Genomic DNA, 22,200 nt, shown 5'->3' on the forward strand with positions numbered 1-22,200 from the left:
ATAACAAAAAGGACATTATATGTTAATAAAAGATTCAGTAAAGCAAGAAGATTTAACGATTATAAACATATACACACCTCGTTACAGAACATCAAAATATATGAAGCAAAAACTGACAAAATTGAAGGGAGAAATAGTTCTATAACAATATCAATAGTTGAAGATTTCAATACCCCGCTCACAATAATGGCTAAAAAAAAAAGGCAGAATATAACTGAGGAAACAGAGGACTTAACACAATAAACCAACTGATCTAATAGTTATACACAGAACACTCTACTCAGCAACAGACTACGACTTCTCAAGTGCACATTGGGCATTTTTCAGGATAGACCATATGTTAGGCTGCAAATTAAGTCTCAGTAGGTTTGAAAAGGTAGATATACAAAGTATCTTCTCTGACCACAATGGACATAGTTAGAAATCAATAAAAAAAGAAAACTGGAAAATTCACAAAATTGTGGAAATTAAACAATATGCATTTAAACACCCAATGGAACAAAAAAGAAAATATAAGGGAAATTAGCAAATACTTAGAGATGAATAAAAATGAAAACATTACATACCATAACTTATGGGACTCAGCAAAAGCAGTGCTAAGGGGGAAAATTATAGCTATAAATGCTTACATTAAAAACAAGAAAGATTTCCAATCAGCAACCTAACTTTACAACCAAAGGAACTGGAAAAAGAAGAACAAACTCAAAGCTAGCAGAAAAGAGGAAACAATAAAGATTAGAGCAGAGATAGATGAAATAGAGAATATAAAAACAATAGAGAGGGCTTCCCTGGTGGCGCAGTGGTTGGGAATCTGCCTGCCAATGCAGGGGACATGGGTTCGAGCCCTGGTCTGGGAAGATCCCACATGCCGCGGAGCAACTAGGCCCGTGAGCCCCAACTACTGAGCCTGCACATCTGGAGCCTGTGCTCCGCAACAAGAGAGGCCGTGACAGTGAGAGGCCCACGCACCGTGATGAAGAGTGGCCCCTGCTCACCGCAACTGGAGAAAGCCCTCGCACAGAAACGAAGACCCAACACAGCCAAAAATAAATAAATAAATAAATAAATAAATAAATTTATTAAAAAAAAAAAATAGAGAAAATCAGTGACACCAAAAGTTAGTTCTTTGAAAAGATCAGCAAAATTGGCAAACCTTTAGCTACATGGACTAAGAAAAAGAGAGAAAAGACTCAAACTACTAAAATCAGAAATGAAAGTAGTGACATTACTACTGATTCTACAGAAATAAAAAGGATTGTAAGAGAGTACTATGAACACTTGTACAACAACAAATTGGAGAACCTAAATGAAATGGACAAATTCCTAGAAACACAAAACCTCTCAAGACTAAATCATGAAGAAGTAGAAAGTCTGAAAAGACCTGTAACTAGCAAGGAGATTGAATCAGTAATAAAAACTCTCCCCACAAAGAAATGTCCTGGACCTGATGGCTTCACTGGTGAATCCTACCAACATTTAAAGAAGAATACTAATTCTTCTCAAATTTGCAAAAAAAAGAAAAGAAAGAAAGAAAAGGAGGGAATACTCCCTAACTATGAGCCCATTATTACCCTGATAACAAAGATAGACAAAGGCACCCTAAAAAAAGAAAACTACAGATCAATATCCCTTATAAACATTGTTGCAGAAATGCTCACCAAAATACTAGGAAAACAGAATTCAGCAGCATATTGAAAGGATTATACACCATAACCAAGTGGGATGGTTCAACATATGAAAATCAATCAATGTAATGAAGGGGAAAAACCACATGATCACTCCAATTGATGCAGGAAAAGCATTTGAAAAAATTCACATCTTTTCATGATAAAAATACTCAACAAACTAGAATAAAAGAAAACTACCTCATCATAATAAAAGGCATTTATGAAGAACTCACAGTGAACATCAGACTCAATGGTGAAAGACTGAAAGCTTTTCCTCTAAGACCAGGAAAAAGGCGAGAGTGCCCACTTTCACCACTTCAATTCAACACAATACTGGAATTCTAGACAGTGCAATTAAGCAAAAAAAAAAAAGAAATAAAAGTCATCCAAATTGGAAAGGAAGAAGTAAAGTTATTTCTCTTCATGGATTATATGATCTAATATATAGAAAACCCAAATCCACAAAAAAAATACTGTTAGAACTAATAAATTTTCAACAAGGTAGCAAGTTATAAAGCCAACACACAAAAATCAGTTGCATTTTTATACACTGACAATGAGCTATCTGAAAAGAAATAACAAAAACAAGTCTATATATAACACCATCAAACTGAATAAATTACTAACGCATTAACTTAACCAAGGAGGTGAAAGATTTGTACAATGAAAACTACAAAACACAAAACATTGCTGAAAGAAATTAGATGAGATCGGGTGCATTCAGGGTGGGATGGCAGTAGACTGAAAGAAATTAAAGAAGACAAATAAATGGAAAAGCAGCCCATGTTCATGGAGTGAAAGACTTAATATTGTTAAAATGTCAATTAATACCCAAAGTAATCTACAGATTCAAAGCAATCCATGTGAAAATTCCAACAATGTTTTTTGCAGAAATAGAAAAACACAGCCTAAAACTCATATGGAATTTCAAGGGACCCCAAATTGCCAAAACAATCTTGAAAAGGAGCTAAAGTGGACAACTTTACCCCTGATTTCCTGATTTCAAAACTTATTACAAAGCTACAGTAATCAAAACGGTGTGGTACTGGCATAAAGACAGAGATATTGACCAATGGAATAGAATAGGGAACCAAAAAATAACCCCCTGAATGTGGTCAAATGATTTTTGGCAACGGAGCCAAGGCCATTCAATGGGGAAAGGACAGCCTATTCAACAATTGTTGCTGGAAAAACTGGTTATCCACAATGAAAAAGAATCATAGGGAACTCCCTGGTGGTCCAGTGGTTAGGACTCCATGCTTCCACTGCAGGGGGCATGGGTTCAATCCCTGGTCGGGGAACTAATCCTGCATGCTCTGTGGCGTGGCCAAAAATAAAAAAGAATCATATACAAAAATTAGCTCAAAACGGATCAAGGACCTAAATGTAAGACCTAAAACAATAGAAGAAAACATTTCATGACATTGGATTTAGTAATGATTTCTTGGACATGACACCAAAGGCACAGGTAAAAAAAGGAAAAATAGACAAACTGGACTTCATGAAAATTTAAACATTTTGTGCATCAACAGAGTAAAAAGGCAACCCATACAATGGGAGAAAATATTTGCAAATCATATATTTGACAAAAGATTAATATCCAGAATATATAGAGAACTCTTAAAACTTAACAACAAAACTTAACAACCTGATTCAAAATAAGCAAAAGACTTGAATAGATATTTCTCCAAAGAAAAGATACAAATGGCTAACAAGCACATGAAAAGATGCTCAACATCACCAAACATTAGGGAAATGCAAATCAAAACTGCAATGAGATACCTACCACCTTACACCTATTAGGATGGCTACTATCAAAAAAATAGAATATGAGTGTTTGCAAGGATATGGAGAAATTGGGACCCTGGTGTACTACTGGTGGAAATTGGTACAGTCACTATGGAAAACAGTATGGTGTTTCCTCAAGTCATTAAAGATAGAATTACTATATGATCCAGCAATTCCACTTCTGTGCATATACCCAGAAAGTAGGGTCCCAAGAAATATTTGTACACCCACGTTCATAGCAGTATTATTCGTAATAACTAAACCGTGGAAGCAACTCAAGTGTCCATCAGTGGATGAACGGATAAGCAAAATGTGGATATACATACAATGGAATATTGTTCAGTCTTAAAAAGGAAAGAGATTCTGCAGTATGATTTCAACATGGATGAACCTTGGGGACATTATGCTAAATGAAACAACCCAGTCAGAAAAAGATACATACTGCATGACCCCACTTATATGAGGTACTTAGAATAGTCAAAATCATAAAGACAGAAAGTAGACTGGTGGTTACCAGGGGTTGGGAGCAAGGAATAATGGGGAGTTATTGTTTAATGGGGATAGAGCTTCAATTTCACAAGATGAAAACAGTTACGGGGATGGACAGAGGTGATTTTTGCACAAGGATGTGAACGTATTTGATACCACTGAACTGTACACTTAAAAAATGGTTAAGATGGAAATTTTATGTTATGTGTATTTTACGAGAGGGCGGGGGAGAGAGAGAGAGACAGACAGAGACAGAGACAGAGAGAGAGAGAGAGAGAGAGAGAGAGAGAGAGGCTTCCCTGCCTGTTCCACCAGGGCCGGGGCTACTAACCCAAAAAGGATCTAGCGGGTTCCACGTGGTGTGAGCGGGGCCGGAGGACTGGGAGGCGATACGCACCACTAGCGGACAGGGCACACCGAGCACAGCCCCAGACGCCTCTACAGGCCCGGGAGCACGCGCCTAGGGCTCTCCCTCCCCTGTGGACGCGCGCCCTCGGCCCACTCGCGCAGGGACAGGGCAGGAGCTGGGTTGCAGACACGGCCCGGACAAGTTCACAGCCAGTCCTGCGGGTTCCGTAGGCCAGCAGAGTGCTGGGGCCGTGCAGTCCCGGGAGCAGGCGGAAGGCGGGACCCCTCCCCTCACCCCACTCCCCCGCCCCGTTTCTCCTCCTCCTTCCCCGGCTCCCCTCCCCCCGCGCCCCCGAGTCCCGTAGCCGGGCAGCCAATCCCAGCCGCGCTTCTGCCCGGCTGCTCAGGGTGGTGGCACGGAGCCCGGAGGCGGCTTGGAGAGCTCGAGCTTTGTGCCCAGCGGCAGGTAAGGTGCGCGGGGGGATCTGGGTCGCGTCGGGCTTTTCTAAAACCCTCAAGCAGGAGCCTGAAAACTGATGCTAGTGGGAGACCCGGCGCCCGCCCCGCGGCCGGGCCCGCGAGCCCTCGGCGCCGCCCACCTCGCCCCGCCCGGGCCCGGCGCGGATCTCGCTTTCTGGAGGCTCCGCTGGCCCGGGATCCCGACGTGCTCCCCAGGGAGGGCCTGTCTCAAGTAAACAAAGACCAACTATTAAAAACATTACATCTATGTTTCATTTGTAAAATGGTGATGGTTTCGGTTTTTATGCAGAGGTATTCGGCTCCTGCTGCGGGCGGGTGTCGAGGGTTCGGCCGGAAGGGAATCCGGGGACCCGCCGCGCTGGGGTTCAGCTCCTCGGTAGGAACCCTGCGTAGGTCCCTTAAGCTCTCCTGGCCGCGCTCTCCTCTTTGGAAACTGGAAACTCTTATGATGTCAGATGTTGTTCTGAGGGTTACATGAATTAAATGCACTCTTAAAAAAAAAACTAAGGCTGAGCTCCCAGCAACAACAGGGTTATCTAGACACAGCTATTTCAAAGTACTGATAACCCTGAATTGTTCCACAAAGGAACTAAGGTAGTTTGCAACAGAATCACGTAGAATAGTAACAAGTCAACATAGAATGAATGTAACCAGATATTGGGAGCAGAGATAATGTAAGACAGAAAATAAGTCCAGGGGAAAAAATAAAGTGTGAACTTGCTGTGAAAATGGAAATGTTCTGTATTTAATTAATTTACATTTAAATAGTGTGTGTCTATATGGAAAACAATATGGAGGTTCCTCAGAGAACTAAAAATAGAATTATCGTATGATCCAGCAGTCCCACTCCTGGGCACATACCGGGACAAAACTATAATTCAAAAAGATATGTGCACCCCATGTTCATAGCAGCATTATTTACAATAGCCAAAACATGGGAGCAACCTAAATGTCAATCGACAGGTGAATGGATAAAGAAGATGCGGTGCATATATACAATGGAATACTACTCAGCCATAAAAAAGAGTGAAATAATGCCATTTGCAGCAACATGGGTGCAACTAGAGACTATTATACAAAGTGAAGTAAGTCAGAAAGAGAAAGACAAATACCATATGATATCACTTATATGTGGAATCTAAAATATGACACGAATGAACCTACCTACAAAACGGAAATAGATTCACAGACATAGAGATCAGACTTACAGTTGCCAAGGGGGACGGGGAGGGAGAGGGTTGGACTGGGATTTTGGTGCTGGTAGATGCAAACTATTACAGTTAGAATGGATAAACAACAAGGTCCTACTGTACAGCACAGGGAACTATATCCAGTCTCCCGGGATAAACCATAATGGAAAAGAATATTTAGAAAAGGAATGTACTTATGTGTATAACTGAGTCACTTTGCTGTATAGCAGAGACTGGCACAACATTGTAAATCCACTATACTACTTCAATTTAAAAAAAGTGTGTGTCTAGTGGCTGCCTTATAGGACATTGCAGGTCTATATTGTTTTTCTAGTTGAGTCTCAAATTTGTCTCTAGGAAAGTAAACTTGGTCATTTGCATTGTTCCTGTTGTTTGAAACGTACTTCATTCATTCATTCCTCAAATATGAATGGCCTTGGAGGAAGTAGAGCCATTCCTTATAATTAGCTAGAAAGACAATTTTCTGTACTTCATTATTAGAGCACCCTGATATATTGCCATGTGAAAGTCTACTCATTTGAGAAACTGGGGCTGGGAGGGATGGAGTCAGTGAATATGGCATAATTTATAACTTTTTTTAGAGTTTTGAATGAAAATGTAAATGTTAACTTACCTTTATAGCAAAATTTAAAATATATAGATAAGCAAAAAGAAACAAAATCACTAAAAATGTCACCACTCAGAGACATAATTGCAGTTAAGATTTTGATGTGTATATTTCCAGACCTTTGCCCCATGTAGCCATTTTATTTTGCTTGGTAGGCCCCAAAGTATCAGCTCCCTCCAAGAAAGGAAAATCCAGTCTGGGGGCAAGGGTCACTTTTACCTTAAACATTGGACCTCTCAGGCCAGCACCTGGCCCCATCCGAGAAGATCACCGTCTCCCTAATCCTTCTCCCGTACTTCTGCCAGGGGCCTGGCTTTGGGGCAGTGGTTTATAGGCATCTGAGAGCATTTCGGAGAGGAGGAAAGTCTCAGCTGTGGTTCATTCCGCATGAGGAGTAATCCAGGGTTTCTCATCCTTGGCACTGTTGATATTTGGGGCTGGATAACTCTTTGCTGGGGGAGGGCCGTCCCGGGTATTAGAAGATGTTTAGCAGCATGCTGGCTCACCCCCCCCCCCCGCTTCTCATCATGACAATCAGCAGTGTTGGTTGAGACCACTTGGGTTAACGGAAATTGCTAAATTATTCATGACGTGCACTAAAGAGGTTCATATTCCAGTTTGCACGTAGGAGAAGGACTGAGATCGAAAGAGAGGCATAGCTTAAGCTAAGGAAGCTGTTTAGTCCTGGCTGTACAATCCACTTAGGGTGAGATTTTGGTGGGCAAGTATATCAGTTAGGATGGAAACAGGAAAAAAACCACAAAAATGCAAGACACTTTTGAGGGAACTCCATAGAAGAGGGGGTAGGATTCGGGGAACCCGCAAATGACAGTGCGACACCCGGGGAGGACGGCTGGCGGGGTGCCATCCCCACCCTGGCCGGAAGGGGCAGGGAAGGGACTGGGATACCAGAGCTTGGAAGTGGGGGCCGGGTGGGGGGGTTGGAGCACTGGAGGAGGAGCCGCCCTCCAGGGCTGCTGTGGCCCTGGCAGAATGCGGCCACTGTCAGAGTGGCAGCCCAGCAGATGGCGGATAAGTTCACCAGCCTCTCCCTTTGTTACGAGTCCAAGTTCGTACTGCTCAGCCGCGTGACAGGCCACTAAATTGAGAGATAAAGTGTTAGGGCCAGGCATAGCAGCTTTTTTTGGAAAGCCAGCAGACAGAGAAGATGGTGTACTTGCATCCCAAAGAACCATCTTACCCCCAAGTTAGAATTCAGGCTTCAGAGGGGAGGGGGTGTGGCAGGTTGTTGCGAACTTCTTGGTGGACCAGACCCGGAAGGGGATGTGCTTGCAGCTGTACGGGTAGGTCTGCTGTAAACCTCCAACAAGACCAATGTGATTCTCTGTTGTGCAACTTTTTATCTCTGTATGAATGAAAATTGTTATACATTTAAAGGTCAAGCCTGGGAGGCAGAGCCTTGAGAATGTGTTATCATGTATATTTCAGGCTGTAGGCAACATTCTTTTACAAAGAAGTAGAGCCAGCATAAGGAAGCACAGGCAGCAGAGTGCAAAGGTGAGAGCTAAAGGAATAGATCCAGTATGGAGTCAGGTTTGTTCTTCTCTGTTACACCTTTCCCCTCCTGTACCCACGGATCTCCTCCTCTGGCCAGTCCCTAGTGGAAGCTGGAGGGTGAAGCAACCCAGGTGACGCAGCCTGGGAAGGTCAGCCAGCTCCCGAGGGGGTGGGAGCAGGGCAGATGGAGAGCCACCAGAACCACGAGTAGCAAGTGATCTAAAGTCTTCTGCCTCTGTAGAATGAAAGTTTGAGGGCTCTAACTCTTAAGGGTTACCAGGGGAGGAAAAGGAGATAGGCAAAAAATGTTCTTGAAAATTAAAACATATAACACAACGCAGGCCACTGCTGCTTCTGACCTCTGACTCTGTTTCAAGCAGCAAGGTCAAGTCATGCTGTTTTAGCTACTACAGGATTTTTTTTTTCCAGCTTTATTGAGGTATAATTGACCAAAAAATTCTGAGATAAAGTATACTGTGTGATGATTTGATATACAGATACATTATGAAAGTATTCTCTCCAAGTAAATTAACACACGTTTACTGGTTTTGGTTTTGGTGAGAACATTTAGGTTCTACTCTCAGCAGATTTCAGTTATTCGAGACAGTGTCATCAACTATAGTTACCATTAGATCCTCAGACCTTATTCATTTTGTAACTAAAAATTTGTGCCCTTTTATCAACCTCTTCCTATTTCCCCTATACCCCAGCCCCTGGGAACCACTTTTCTAATCTCTGTTTCTGTGAGTTTGGTTTTTTTTTTTTTCTTTTAGATTCCACATATAAGTGATACCATGCAGTATTTGTCTTTCTCTGCCTGGCTTATTTCACTTAGCATAATGCCATCCGGGTTCACCTATGTTGTCAAAAATGACAAGATTTCCTTCTTTTTTAAGGCTGAATAATATTCCATATATTGTCATCCCTTGGTATCTGCAGGGAATTGGTTCCAGGAGCCCCCGTGGATACCAAAATCCTTGGATGCTCAAGCCCCTTATATAAAATGGTATAGTACAATGAGTATAGTTGGTTCTCCCTATCTGTGGATTTCACATCCTCACGTATGGAGGGCTGACTGTATACGGATCACATTTTCTCTTTCCTTTCATCCGTCAACACTTAGGTTGTTTCCGGGTCTTGGCTGTTGTCATAATGCTGCAGTGAACATGGGAGTACATATATATCTCTTCAAGATAATTATTTTGTTCCCTTTGGATATATACCCAGAAGTGGGATTGCTGGATCATACAGTAGTTCTATTTTTAATTTTTTGAGGAATCTCCATGCTGTTTTCCATAGTGGCTATACCAGTTTACATTCCCATCAACAGTGCACAAAGGTTCCCTTTTTTCTACACCCTCACCAGCATTTGTTATCTCTTTTCTTTTTGATAACAGCCATTCTAACGTGTGAGTTGATTTCTCTTTATGGTTTTGATTTCAGTTTCCCTCATGATTAATGATGTTGAATGCTGAAAACCTTTTCGTGTACCTGTTGACCCTTTGTATGTCTTCTTTGGAAGAATGCTTATTAAGTTTCTCTGTCCATTTTTAAAAATTTTTTTGGCCACAGTGCGTGGCATGTGGGATCCTAGTTCCCCGACCAGGGATCAAACCCATGCCCCCTGCAGTGGAAGTGCAGAGTCTTAAGCACTGGACCGCCAGGGAAGTCCCTCTGTGCATTTTAAAATTGGACCATTTGTGGTTTTTGCCATTGAGTTGTATGAGTACCTTGTATATTTTGGATATTAACCCCTTATCAGATATGTGATTTGCAAATATTTTCTCCCGTTCCATGGCTTCCTTTGCTGTGCAGAAGCTTTTTACTTTCATGTAGTCCGACTTGTTTATTTTTATTTTTGTTGTCTTTGCTTTTGGTGTCAAATCCAAAAAAATCATTGCCAAGACCAATGTGAAGGAGCTCACCCTTTATGTATTCTTCTAGATTTACAGTTTCAGATCTTAGGTGGCGCCATACAAACTTTAGGATTGCTTTTTCTATTTCTGTGAAGAATACCATTGGAATTTTGATAAGGATTGCCTTGAATCTGTAGATCACTTAGGGTAGTATGGACATTTTAATAATATTAAGTCTTCCAATCCATGAGCACAGAATATCTTTTCATTTATTTAGGTCTTTTTCGATTTCTTTCATTCATGTCTTACAGTTTCCATTGTAAAGATCTTTTTTTAATTGAAGTATAGTTGATTTACAATGTTTTGTTGATTTCTGCTGTACAGCAATGTGATTCAGTTATACATACATATACATTCTTTTTTTTTTTACATTCTTTTTTTATGTATTCTTTTCCATTATGGTTTATCACAGGATATTGAATATAGTTCCCTGTGCTATACAGTAGGACCTTGTTGTTTGGCTCAGCCTTTCTTACCTGTTTTGATGTGGATATTTTCTCATTCACCAGATGTGTAGGAGTCGCTCAGCTAGTTTCTGGATCTCTTTCAGAAGGGATTGCTCCCAGTGTAGCTGTACATTCAGTGTGTCTGTGGCAGAAGGGGAGCTCAGGAGCCTTCTGTGTTGCCGTTTTGGTCAAATTTACTGCAGGATTTCTTTAAACTTCTTAATCCTGCATATTCCAACTCAGTTGTGCTGTTTGGTACACTATTATAAAACATATCTTTGCTGGTGCCTGAATAAATAGTTGGATATTTTCTATATATCTTGTACAGAACAATTTTTCTTGTAGCTTTACTGTTTACTTTTTTTTAATCATCACAGAAACCACATCATAATACCTCAGAGTTTGAAAAGGCCTTATAGTTTCTCACCTGATGTCTGAGAATTTGCAGCGTCTTAAAAAAAAAAATGCATGAGAAATATATACGTGTATCAAATTATCATAGGTACAGCTTAAATTTATAGGATGTTATCTGTCAATTACATCTCTATAAAGCTGGAAGAAAGCTGCATAGGAAAACAAAATAGGCACAAAACAGCAGAAAAGCATCATATGCTCAGTGTAGAACATAACATGATTTATGCAATTAACATCAAGGTCACAGATAACACACTGAAATCCTGCTTATAAAAAAAAAATCTTGACTGATCTGCTAAGGAAAGAAAATACATTCTTTCTAGCGAGCTTTTAAATTGTTAAAGACAAAAGTTACATTTACAGGAATTCCTTCTGGGTGGAAGATTTATATTCCTTTGGCCCCCACCACACACACTTGTCATTTGTGCTGTGCTCGGATGTTCCAGCAGTTTGTCGTTTCCAAAAGCACTTGGCCAGAAAGAACTAGTCTTTCAGCAATAGGAGACCAAGGTTTTGACCTGGACTTTCTGGGGGATCAGTGCCTAACGACATGTATGGGCCCCCCTGGAATGTCCTGGTCTCACCCCACTTTTAAAATTTAGTTGCACTCCAGTTGCATTGTTTGCAATTATTTGAGTTAATAAGCTGCTCTTTTAAAGAATGGACACACCCTGATAAGCCTGAATACCGGATACCAGATGTTCATTGCTTAGTAAGAGTGCTTTGACTCCTGGTATAACATTTCTCTTCTGTTATATCAAGATCACTCTCAGTAAAAGGCAAAAGGTTTTGAAACGGCCACGAGGAGGAACATGGAGCAGGTGGGAGGGGCCTGAAAGTTGGGGTGGGAAGGACAGTGGCTTCTGTTTGGAGAGAGTGCCAAGGAGAGCTTTACCTGTTCAGCACTGTTGTGCCTGGCGTCTCAGGGCAGCAGCTTTACTAGCTCTGATAACCTGAGCTTTGTCCTAGTTCACGTGTGTCTGTCTGCCCCTGAGAGAACCAGAAGAGAAGCTAATAACCTCCAGTTAACCAAGCCAAACATGGAAGAAAGCTAAAGCGAAGGAGAACAAAATAATAGAAGTGAGTTAGAATTTATGGCACATCAGCACCAGAAGAGTGTGAAGGGATCATTTAACTTTGTCTGAGCTCATCCTCCCGACCCCCAGCTTTTTCAAGGTGCAGGAACCAAGTTGCTCAGAGACCATGTGCCCTGGCCTCTGTCACAGAGCTAGTGGGTACCCAGGCCAGGTCTAGAACTAGTCTCTTTTTTAAAAAATTTATTTTATTGAAATATAGTTGATTTACAATGTTGTGTTAATTTCAACTGTACAGCAAAGTGGTTTAGTTATACACGTATACACATTCTTTTTCATATTCTTTTCCATTATGGTTTATCACAGGATATCGAATATAGTTCCCTGTACAGTAGCACTGTGTTGTTTATCCATTCCATATATACTAGTTTGCATCTGCTAACCCCAAACTCCCAATCCACCCCTCCCCTACACCCTCTTCCCCTTGGCAACCACAAGTCTGTTCTCTATGTCTGTGAGTCTGTTTCTATTTCGTGGATAAGTTCATTTGTGTCACACTTTAGATTCCACATATAAGTGATATCATATGGTATTTGTCTTTCTCTTTTGAACTTACTTCACTTAGTATGATAATCTCTAGGTCCATTTCCCAGAGGGTAGCTTGCCTGCTGCAGGAGATACTGGGGAAGGAGAAGCCTATTTGAAAACGCTTTAAGCAGGTTATTTATGCAAAAGTGCTGACTTTTTTCCTTTAACTTTCTAGTGAACCACCGCAGCCTGAGCTGTTGTTTGTAATTATGCAGTAATTCAGGAACTAGAGATTCTTCTCTTTTCTTTAAGTGGCTTCCCCTAGAGAGGCATACCATATATTTCTGGGTGGGAAGGCTGAATGAGCAATCCTATTTAATTTACAAATTTGATGCAATCATAGGCACAGTTCCTATGGAATTTTTTTTTTTTTTTTTAACTTGACAGAGCCGTTCTAAACTTCATCTAGAAGTCTGAGTGAGCAAGACTAGATAAGAATACTGAACAAGTTAGTGAGAGAACTTGAACTACCAGATAGCAAAACATATTGTAAAGCCACAGTCAGGTTAACAACATATTATAGGCATGGGAATCTGGGTCAATGGCACAGCCCAGAAGGTGAAAGAAAGAATAACCATATGCATAAGAATTTAAGTATGAGCCATTGGGGGAAAGAATGAAAGAGTCAATAAATGATGTGAGAACAACTCAACTATTTGGGAGGATTACAGGAGAGTCTTATCTCATGCCATATACCAAAATATAATTTAGATTGATTAAAACTAAACATATAAATAAAGGGGAAAAAAGTTAAAAATCTAAGTGAAAATTAAAATGTACATATAAGTCTTTCTAAACATAATACTAAAAGTCAGAAACTTAAAGCCTTTTAGGCTTTTAAATATTATTAAAAATATTTTCAATATTGTTAAAAATATTAAACCCTTGAAATAAAAAACAAACAAAAGTAAATCTTCTTGCACTCCAATGTTTATTGCAGCACTATTTACAAGAGCCAAGACATAGAAGCAACCTAAATGTCTACCAACGGAGGAATGGATAAAGAAGATGTGGTACATATATACAATGGAATATTACTCAGCCATTAAAAAGAACAAAATAATGCCATTTGCAGCAACATGGATGGACCTAGAGATTATCATACGACGTGAAGTTAGTCAGACAGAGAAAGACAAATTATATGGTATCACTCATGTGTGGAATCTAATTTAAAAATGATACAAATGAACTTATTTATAAAACAAACAGACTCACAAATTGCTAAAACAAACTTAACGGTTACCAAAGGGGAAACGTGGGGGGAGGGATAAATTAGGAGTTTGAGATTAACATACACGCACTACTATATATAAAATAGGTAACCAACAAGGGCCTACTGTACAGCACATGGAACTCCACTCAGTATTCTGTAATAACCTTATATGGGTAAAGAATCGAAAAGAGAATGAATATTCGTATGTGTATAACTGAACCACTTTGCTGTACACCTGAAACAAACACAACATTGTAAATCAACTCTATGCCAATAAAAATAAATAAATAAAAATAAAATACACTAGAGCACAGGGGAAAAAAAGTAAATCTTCTTGTTATAGGGTTAGGTCTTAGATCTTTTAGAATGCATTAAATGTAGAATAAAGTTCTCCCTGGGTTCTGTTCAGACTTTAACGGGTCTTGGCAGGACAGTGGGGAGGAAGGGAGAGATGTGTGATGGGCAGGGGGGGTGCTGAAAGGTGGCCTGGGGTTGCTGCCTACCACGACAGTGCCATCTTATTACAAGGGAAGTTGAAAGCTGGAGAAGGAGGAGTATAGAAAGAATCCTGGCCAGGATACCCCTGTTGAACGTGCTTTATAAGTAATAATGCAATTCACCCTTGGTAATTGACTGCTGGTGCCTAAGGCGGTAAGGTTTCTAGGTGGGGTCCTTTCTCATCCATATGCATCTCTGCAAATTGATTTGGTTTGGTTTTGCTTTCCCCAGATTCTGTGGGAAAGGTAGTAAAATTCATAAGTAATGTTTTATTGACTTTTTATAGGAAAGCTTTTCTGGAAGTTCTTATTAGAAAGGGAAGACAAGCAGCAGTAATGTTTCTACAAGAAAAAAGGACTCAGGGCAATTTAGTGATTTCTCTTGTGGAGACTGGAGACAGAATTGGAAAGCAGTGGTTATTACAAGATACTGAATATATCGAGTTCCCTGTGCTCTGCAGGAGGTCCTTGGTTATCTATTTTACATATAGGAGTGTGTATCTGTTGATCCCAAACTCCTCATTTATCCCTCCCCACCCATTTCCCCTTTGGTAATCATAAGTTTGTTTTCTGTGTCCGTGAGTGTATTTCTGTTTTGTAAATTAGTTCATTTATATCATATTTTAGATTCCACATATAAGTGTGATATCTTATGATATTTGTCTTTCTGTGACTTACTTCACTTAGTATGATCATCTCTAGGTCCATCCATGTTGCTGCAAATGGCATTATTTCTTTCTTTTTTATGGCTGAGTAATATTCCATTGTGTATATATGTACCACATCTTCTTTATCCATTCATCTGTTGATGAATGTTTCGGTGGCTTCCATGTCTTGGCTGTTATATACATATCACATATATGTATAATATATATATAATATGTATGTATATGTGTAAAGATAACTAAATCACTTTGCTTTACACCTGAAACTAACACAACATTGTAAATTAACTGTACTGCAATAAAAAGGTTAAATCTTGGGGCTTCCCTGGTGGCGCAGTGGTTGAGAGTTTGCCTGCCAATGCAGGGGACACGGGTTCGAGCCCTGGTCTGGGAAGATCCCACATGCCGCGGAGCAACTGGGCCCGTGAGCCACAATTACTGAGCCTGCGCGTCTGGAGCCTGTGCTCCGCAACAAGAGAGGCCGCGATAGTGAGAGGCCCACGCACTGCGATGAAGAGTGGCCCCCGCTTGCCACAACTAGAGAAAGCCCTCGCACAGAAACGAAGACCGAACACACCCATAAATAAATAAATAAATAAATAAATAAATAAAAGGTTAAATCTTGAAAAACAAATTTTTAATTAAAAAAGAAAAATGGGAAGCAGTGGAATTGCTAGGTCAGAGTTCGCTTGCTCACATTTGGAATTTTAATAGATGTTGCTAAACTGCCGTCTGTAGAGATGATACCTACCTACAGTTCCCCAGTAATAGGTAGGAGGAGTTCCCTGGTGGTCCAGTGGTTAGGACTCTGAGCTTTCACTGCCGGGGCCTGGGTTCAATCCCTGGTTGGGGGACTAAGCTGTGCAGCAAGGCCAAAAAAAAAAAAAAAAAAATCAGAGATATTTGACCAACATGTGGCAAATGTTTTGATCTCTGTCAGTCTGACAGAGCATCTAGGTAAAGTCATTTCACAACTGAGGTTGAGCATTATTTTAAGAGTCACCAGATTTTCCTTTTCCGGGAATCAGAGAGCATTTTAGAGCTGGAACAAACCTTAGAGATGAAGTCCAGCCATTCAGCCTACACATGGAGAACCTGTTTGGCTGTGGTCACTTGGCTAGTCCATGACTGAAGCCAGACCAAAACCCCAGGTCTTTTATTTATCATAAAAGCTCTCTGGGTGTGTGTAAGACAGCCCTGGAAAGGTCTCTGGGGCAGTCTGGGTTTGGCTTCATAGCCAGGAAGCTGGAAGTTACAGCACAGGGCCACAACACCGTGACTGTAAGGCCAAGTGCTTTAACCCACCCTGAACTTCAGATCCCTCATCTGTAAAATGGAGTTAATATTAGCCTTTTTGCCAGGGTTTCAAGGATTAGGGTTCATGTAGATAAAGCAGCCGACACAAGCTGTCTCACAGCTGTTACCATCCTCCTCATATTTCGCTGTCTGACTTCCCCACCCATGTGTAAGGGACACTTAACACTAACATTTTTTTTTTTTTTTAAGTTTTATTAGGACACAGCCAGACCCATTTGTTACACATTGTCTATGGCTCTTCCCGTGCCTCTTTTTTTTTTTTTTTAAATAAATTTATTTATTTATTTATTTATTTATTTTTTGGCTGCGTTGGGTCTTTGTTGCTGCGTGCGGGCTTTCTCTAGTTGCAGCGAGCGGGGGCTACTCTTCGTTGCGGTGCGCGGGCTTCTCATTGCAGTGGCTTCTCTTGTTGCGGAGCACGAGCTCTAGGCGCTCGGGCTTCAGTAGCTGTGGCACGCGGGCTCAGTAGCTGTGGCTCGCGGGCTCTAGAGCGCAGGCTCAGTAGTTGTGGCGCACGGGCTTAGTTGCTCCGCGGCATGTGGGATCTTCCCGGACCAGGACTCGAACCCGTGTGTCCTGCGTTGGCAGGTGGATTCTTAACCACTGCGCCACCAGGGAAGCCCACCACTAACATTCTTAACAATATGAGTAAAGCGCGGTAGAGTGCTGGAGCGGGCATCTGTGCAGGGCGGGCAGCCCGGCCAGGCCCTCCGAGGAGCCCCGGCAGTCCAGACTGTTGCCCAAGATGCATCCTTGACTTAGTTCTGGCTTTGTCGGCAGCGTCCTGGTTATCCTTCGGAGGTATTTTATGCACGAGAAGACATCACACCCATACTGACTCCCCAGGACCTGAGAAGAAAGCTCACCCGCTTTGTCCTCACTCTCTGCTTTATTTAGTGTCTGGCTTCTAGCAAGTTCCTTTTTCTCAGATTTTCCAGGAAACTTGAAAAGGCTCCAGATGGCAAAAGGAAAGACAGCATGTGTGCTGGCCAGGTTGGGTCACGAGACCCACTGTCAAAGCAGGAAGGAGGAACGGGAAGGGAGGAGGGAGGGGAATTGCTGAAAACGAGTTATTTTCAACACACAGCCCAGGTGATCAGCCCAGGTGATCTTAGGATTGCCAAGAGTCGAGGTTTTTAAAAATGGGTGCTATTTTCGCTATTGCTAGTCACGGTTAACTTCACTAGGCCTAGTCCTTCCTATGTTTTGAAAGAGAATAGGATCAAATGCAGGGCCGGGTCCAAGGACGGAGGCTGCCTCAGCCTCCCTTCGCGGAGGCCCTGGAGGGCCCTCCTTCCCCTCCTCGGCTTCTCGGGTGCATCCTTTATGTTGGCTTCTCGGACAGCCCCCCAGGTGGAAGAGCCAGAGCGGCTTCCTTAGACCCTTCTCCGTCCCCTCTGGCCACCCACCTACCATCCTAGTCAAAATAAAGTGGCAGTTCTAACAGCTCTGAAAGTGAATGAGAACGTTCATTCTTAGGGGCCCATCTGTTCTACTCTCAATTCTAGCGGTGCTCTGAGAGTGGCTTTCGGACCATCTGAGCACGACCTCCTGGATGCCTGTTGAAAATGCACATTCTTAGCCTCCCTCCCCTGTAGAAACTCTGGGGGTGGAACCCAGAAAAGCACGTCTCCAACAGGCAGCCCCAGGAGTCCATTAATGTTTGGGACCCCTGTTATTCCGCGCTAGTTCCTTATTTCTTTTCCTTCTCTCTCCTGTTTCCCATCATCTTCCCATTTTCTTTCCCTGTGACTCATGCTTGCTTGTTTACTCTTCCCTTTCTCCTCCTCAGTGCTAAGGCTTCAGAGTAGCCCACTGAACTGGTGGGGTTGTTTTTTTTTTAATTTTTATTGGAGTATAGATGACTTACAATGTTGTTAGTTTCTGCTGTACAGCAAAGTGACTCAGTTACACACATGCATCTATCCCCTCTTTTTTAGATTCTTTTCCCAGATAGGCCATTACAGAGTACTGAGTAGAGTTCCCTGTGCTATACAGTAGGTCCTTGTTAATTATCTATTTTATATATAGTAGTGTGTGTATGTCAGTCCCAATCTTTTAACATATTTAAGTCCCTTGGAAACTCAGCGAGGAGAGAAGAAGCATGTATTTCTTACTGCCTTGCTTGTCCCCATGAAAAAAGGTCAGACACAAAGCTATCCTCTCCAAGCACCGACTTTGGGGAATGCATCATTCTTTTTTTTTTTATAAATTTATTTTATTTTATTGATTTTTATTTTTGGCTGCATTGGGTCTTCGTTGCTGCACACGGGCTTTTTCTAGTTGCGGCGAGCGGGGGCTACTCTTCATTGGGGTGCACGGGCTTCTCATTGCAGTGGCTTCTCTTGTTGCAGAGCACGGGCTCTAGGCATGTGGGCCTCAGTAGCTGTGGCACACGGGCTTAGTAGTTGTGGCTCGTGGGCTCTAGAGCACAGGCTTAGTAGTTGTGCTGCATGTGCTTAGTTGCTCCGCGGCATGTGGGATCCTCCCGGACCAGGGCTCGAACCCGTGTCTCCTGCATCGGCAGGTGGATTCTTAACCACTGTGCCACCAGGGAAGCCCTGCATCATTCTTTTAAGTATACAGAAGCATCCCTTCTAGTATAAGAGGGGGACCTTGGGGGTTGGCAGTGTTCTTTAGAGAAACATTACTGGTGTGATGTCCCCAGGGGGGCAGCGACCACCTGCCTCAGATCAGACACCGGCCTGGGTGCCCTCACTGGAGGGCACAAGGTGGTGAAGGCATTTGGGGAAGATGGGGCCAGTGGGACAGGAAATGGGAGGAGAAGGGGGGTGGCCAGGGAGAGTGTCGGCGGGGAGTTTGGGGCGGTGCCACCAAGGTCCTGAACCTCTGCTTTTGTCTTCACAGCTCCTGCAGAAAGAGACCAAGATGAACACAGAGGTGAGTCCTCTCAAAGGACCCGTTTAAGGATGCTTTTTTTGCAGTGTCCCTCATTTCTCCTTCACAGAGTGTCTTCTTTCCTCCAGAGTTTTCAGAAACATCAGCACAAACTTGAAAACATGTCCCCTCCTTCCTGCCACCACACATGGCTCCAGGTGACATGGGAAGAATTAGGCCCCTCTGAGTTCTTATCTGTGTCAGTCGAGCTTCAGTGAGATGAGGATTTATCTACTTGAGTTAATCCTGAAACAACACTCCTGGGTTAGGGGTGGAGTGGGCTGGGCCATGGGGGCTGCTGGGCCCTTGTGTTATTCTGGGGACACTTAACTCGGCTTACAAGGACCTTTCTCTGCATCACCCCCCTGTCGTCTCACTTCCACTGAACCTGTTCTTCCATCCAACGAGATGCCTAGTCTCTCTGTCCCTTTGTTTTCTCCTGACCCATCAGCCCCTTCTGCTCTCTCTCCCTTCCAGGTCCAGCGTAGATGGTGGGGTCCACCTCTTCGACTGCTCTTGTGCTCACGTCTCCAACTCGTTTTCCCCTTGTCCTCTTGATCCCCCATGGCCAACCCAGAGGCTGTCCCCACAGGACAGTGGTCTTGGGTGAGTGGCGCAGCTTCATGCTGTTTGCGGCTGGCAGCGGTCTCGACCTCATCTCGGTGCTCGGCACACCCACCAGCCCCGCTCCGTAGCCCCAGGCGGCTCTCTTTCCCTTTGCCCTGAACAACCAGGTCTGGTCTTCCTCACTCCTCCCAGCTCCCTCCTCACTCTTAGCACCTGGGTCACCTTTTACTTGATGGACAAAAACTGGAACCATCAGTCATCATCTCTCTCAATTCCTGACTCCCTGTTTGTCTTGTTCCTTTTTTCATGGTGGAAGGCGTGCTTATCAGTGACAGAGCTCCAGGCTGCGAGTACAGGAAAACGCAGTTTAATGTGGTTTTTATCCTGGAAGTCCAGAGGGAGGGCAGGCTTCAGGGCGGGTTGATCCAGTGGCTCAGCCATCTTATCAAGGATGTCCAGGGTCCTGTCATCTCTCTCCTCTCATCCAAGTGTTGGCTTCATCCTCGAGGTAGCGCCCCTCAGGGCTCTAGGGTGGCTGTCAGCAGAGGTTGGGACTACACGCTTCCTCGTTCACTCTGAGCGGGAGAAAGAGATGGCTTCCTGCCGCTCTCCCAGAAAAGGGGGAAACTCCTTTCTTGAAGCCTCCACGAAACTCCTGCTTAGGTCTTACTGGCCAGAACCAGGTCACATGCCCGTTCCTGGACTAATTACTGTGTCAGAGGAGCCAGGATTTTGCCAACTGGCTTAGACTAATCAGTCCCACCCGGTGCAGCTTCCCCCACTACCCCAGGGCTGGATCTGGGAAGAAGGAAGGGGAGTGGACACTGGGAAAGGACCCATCGCATCCCGTCCCAGACATTTCTGGTGAAAGCGTATTGACTGAAAAACATGCACACCTAAAAGTTGAGCATTATGTTTTATTCTGCTGACTTACGGAGGACTTAAGCCCGGGATACAGCCTCTCAGGAAGCTCTGAGGCACTGCTCCAAAGAGGTAATGGACAAGCCAGGATATATAGGGGTTTTTGCCCAAGAAAAACCCCCAGGCAATTGGAACATCAAAAGATTACTGTTAAAGGAAAAAGGACATCTCAAGTTAATGACTATCACTTTTCTGTGTATGGGAAGATGCAAGAGTCTAGGCTTATTGAAATCATTCCCTTGATGTGCACCTTAGCTCTCTAGGGTGCCTAAGAGCAGTATCCTGCCGTTTCCCATCCTGAGTCCCCTCTGGATGCACCTCGGGGGCGGCTGCAGTGGCTGAGGGCTTGATGGCCTCAATAGCCTTTCTTTACTGAAACGGCAGGCGACACTCTTTATCCGCACTCTGAATTGCAGACTCTGCTGCCTGTTCAGACCTTGTACCGCCTCCCTGATTACCTCCTTGACCAGCTGCACTGCTGGGCTCGTTTCTCCTCCATCTTTCCCGTCAACATTTCCAACTGCTTTAGTTTTTACTTTCTTCAGAACAAAGCAACACATGAGGTCTTGTCAAGCTACTGTCATCCTATTTTTCTCATGCCCTTCAGAAACTCATCTTTAATAGTAGTTTTTTAATATAATTCAAATAAGATATGTGCACCCCTATGTTCATAGCACTATTCACAGTAAACAACCTAAATGTCCATGGACAGAGGAATGGATAAAGAAGATGTGGTACATATAGACAATGGAATACTACTCAGCCATAAAAAAGAATGAAATAATGCCATTTGCAGCAACATGGATACAACTAGAGATTATCATACTAAGTGAAGTAAGTCAGAAAGAGAAAGACCAATAGCATATGATATCACTTATATGTGGAATCTAAAATATGGCACAGAGGAACCTATCTACGAAATAGAAACAGACTCACAGACTTAGAGAACAGACTTGTGGTTGCCAAGGGGTCGGGGAGGGATAGGGATGGAGTGGGAGTTTGGAATGAGCAGATGCAAACTATTATATACAGGATGGATAAACAACAAGGTCCTACTCTATAGCACAGGGAACTCTAGTCAATATCCTGTGGTAAACCATAATGGAAAAGACTATAAAAAAAAATGTAGATATGTGTAAAACAAAAAAAAAAATAGCTTTTAAAAAATTTAGTTTTGTAATAACGTCAATACACAGACCTAGTACAAAACTCAAAAGCTATATACAAAATGTTAAATAGTCAAAAGCGAGTCTCCCAACTACCCCATCCCCCCAGCCTCCTCCACCCCAGGGCTGACCTCTGTTAACCATTTTCTGGGGCCTCTGCCGCCTTATCCGAAGGCCCCGTAACTCACTCTAATTCTCATGTTCTTGGAAGTTGTGGGAAAAAAAAGAGTAAAAACTTAGCATTAATATTAAGCTCATACAGCCTGGCCCGGTAAGAATTCTATCAATCATCAGCCACCCCTTCTGTTGTATAATTTCGACCTTTCCTTCTTTGGTGCCTTTTCTCTCTCAACCTTTTAAAAATATTCCCAGACCTTGGGTCCCCCTCTAACTATTCTGCCTTCTCTTCTGCCTTCAACACCCTGTGACCACCTTCTAGTGGTGGTGGTC

At 42.9% G+C, this 22,200-nt stretch overlaps 1 protein-coding gene across 1 annotated transcript in view; it reads left to right on the top strand.

Annotated features, from left to right (window-relative positions):
* Nucleotides 1-4,360: 4,360 nt before the first annotated feature.
* BLVRA (biliverdin reductase A) overlaps nucleotides 4,361-22,200 on the top strand; it is a 57,860-nt gene continuing 40,020 nt past the window's right edge. The window contains exons 1-2 of the mRNA XM_059934226.1: nucleotides 4,361-4,758; nucleotides 19,067-19,099. Coding sequence (XP_059790209.1) covers nucleotides 19,088-19,099 — 12 coding nt within the window. The 5' untranslated portion in view covers nucleotides 4,361-4,758; nucleotides 19,067-19,087. The remainder of the gene's footprint in view (nucleotides 4,759-19,066; nucleotides 19,100-22,200) is intronic.

The sequence above is a fragment of the Balaenoptera ricei genome, chromosome 9, assembly GCF_028023285.1.
Source record: "Balaenoptera ricei isolate mBalRic1 chromosome 9, mBalRic1.hap2, whole genome shotgun sequence".
Taxonomy (NCBI): Eukaryota; Metazoa; Chordata; class Mammalia; order Artiodactyla; family Balaenopteridae; genus Balaenoptera; species Balaenoptera ricei.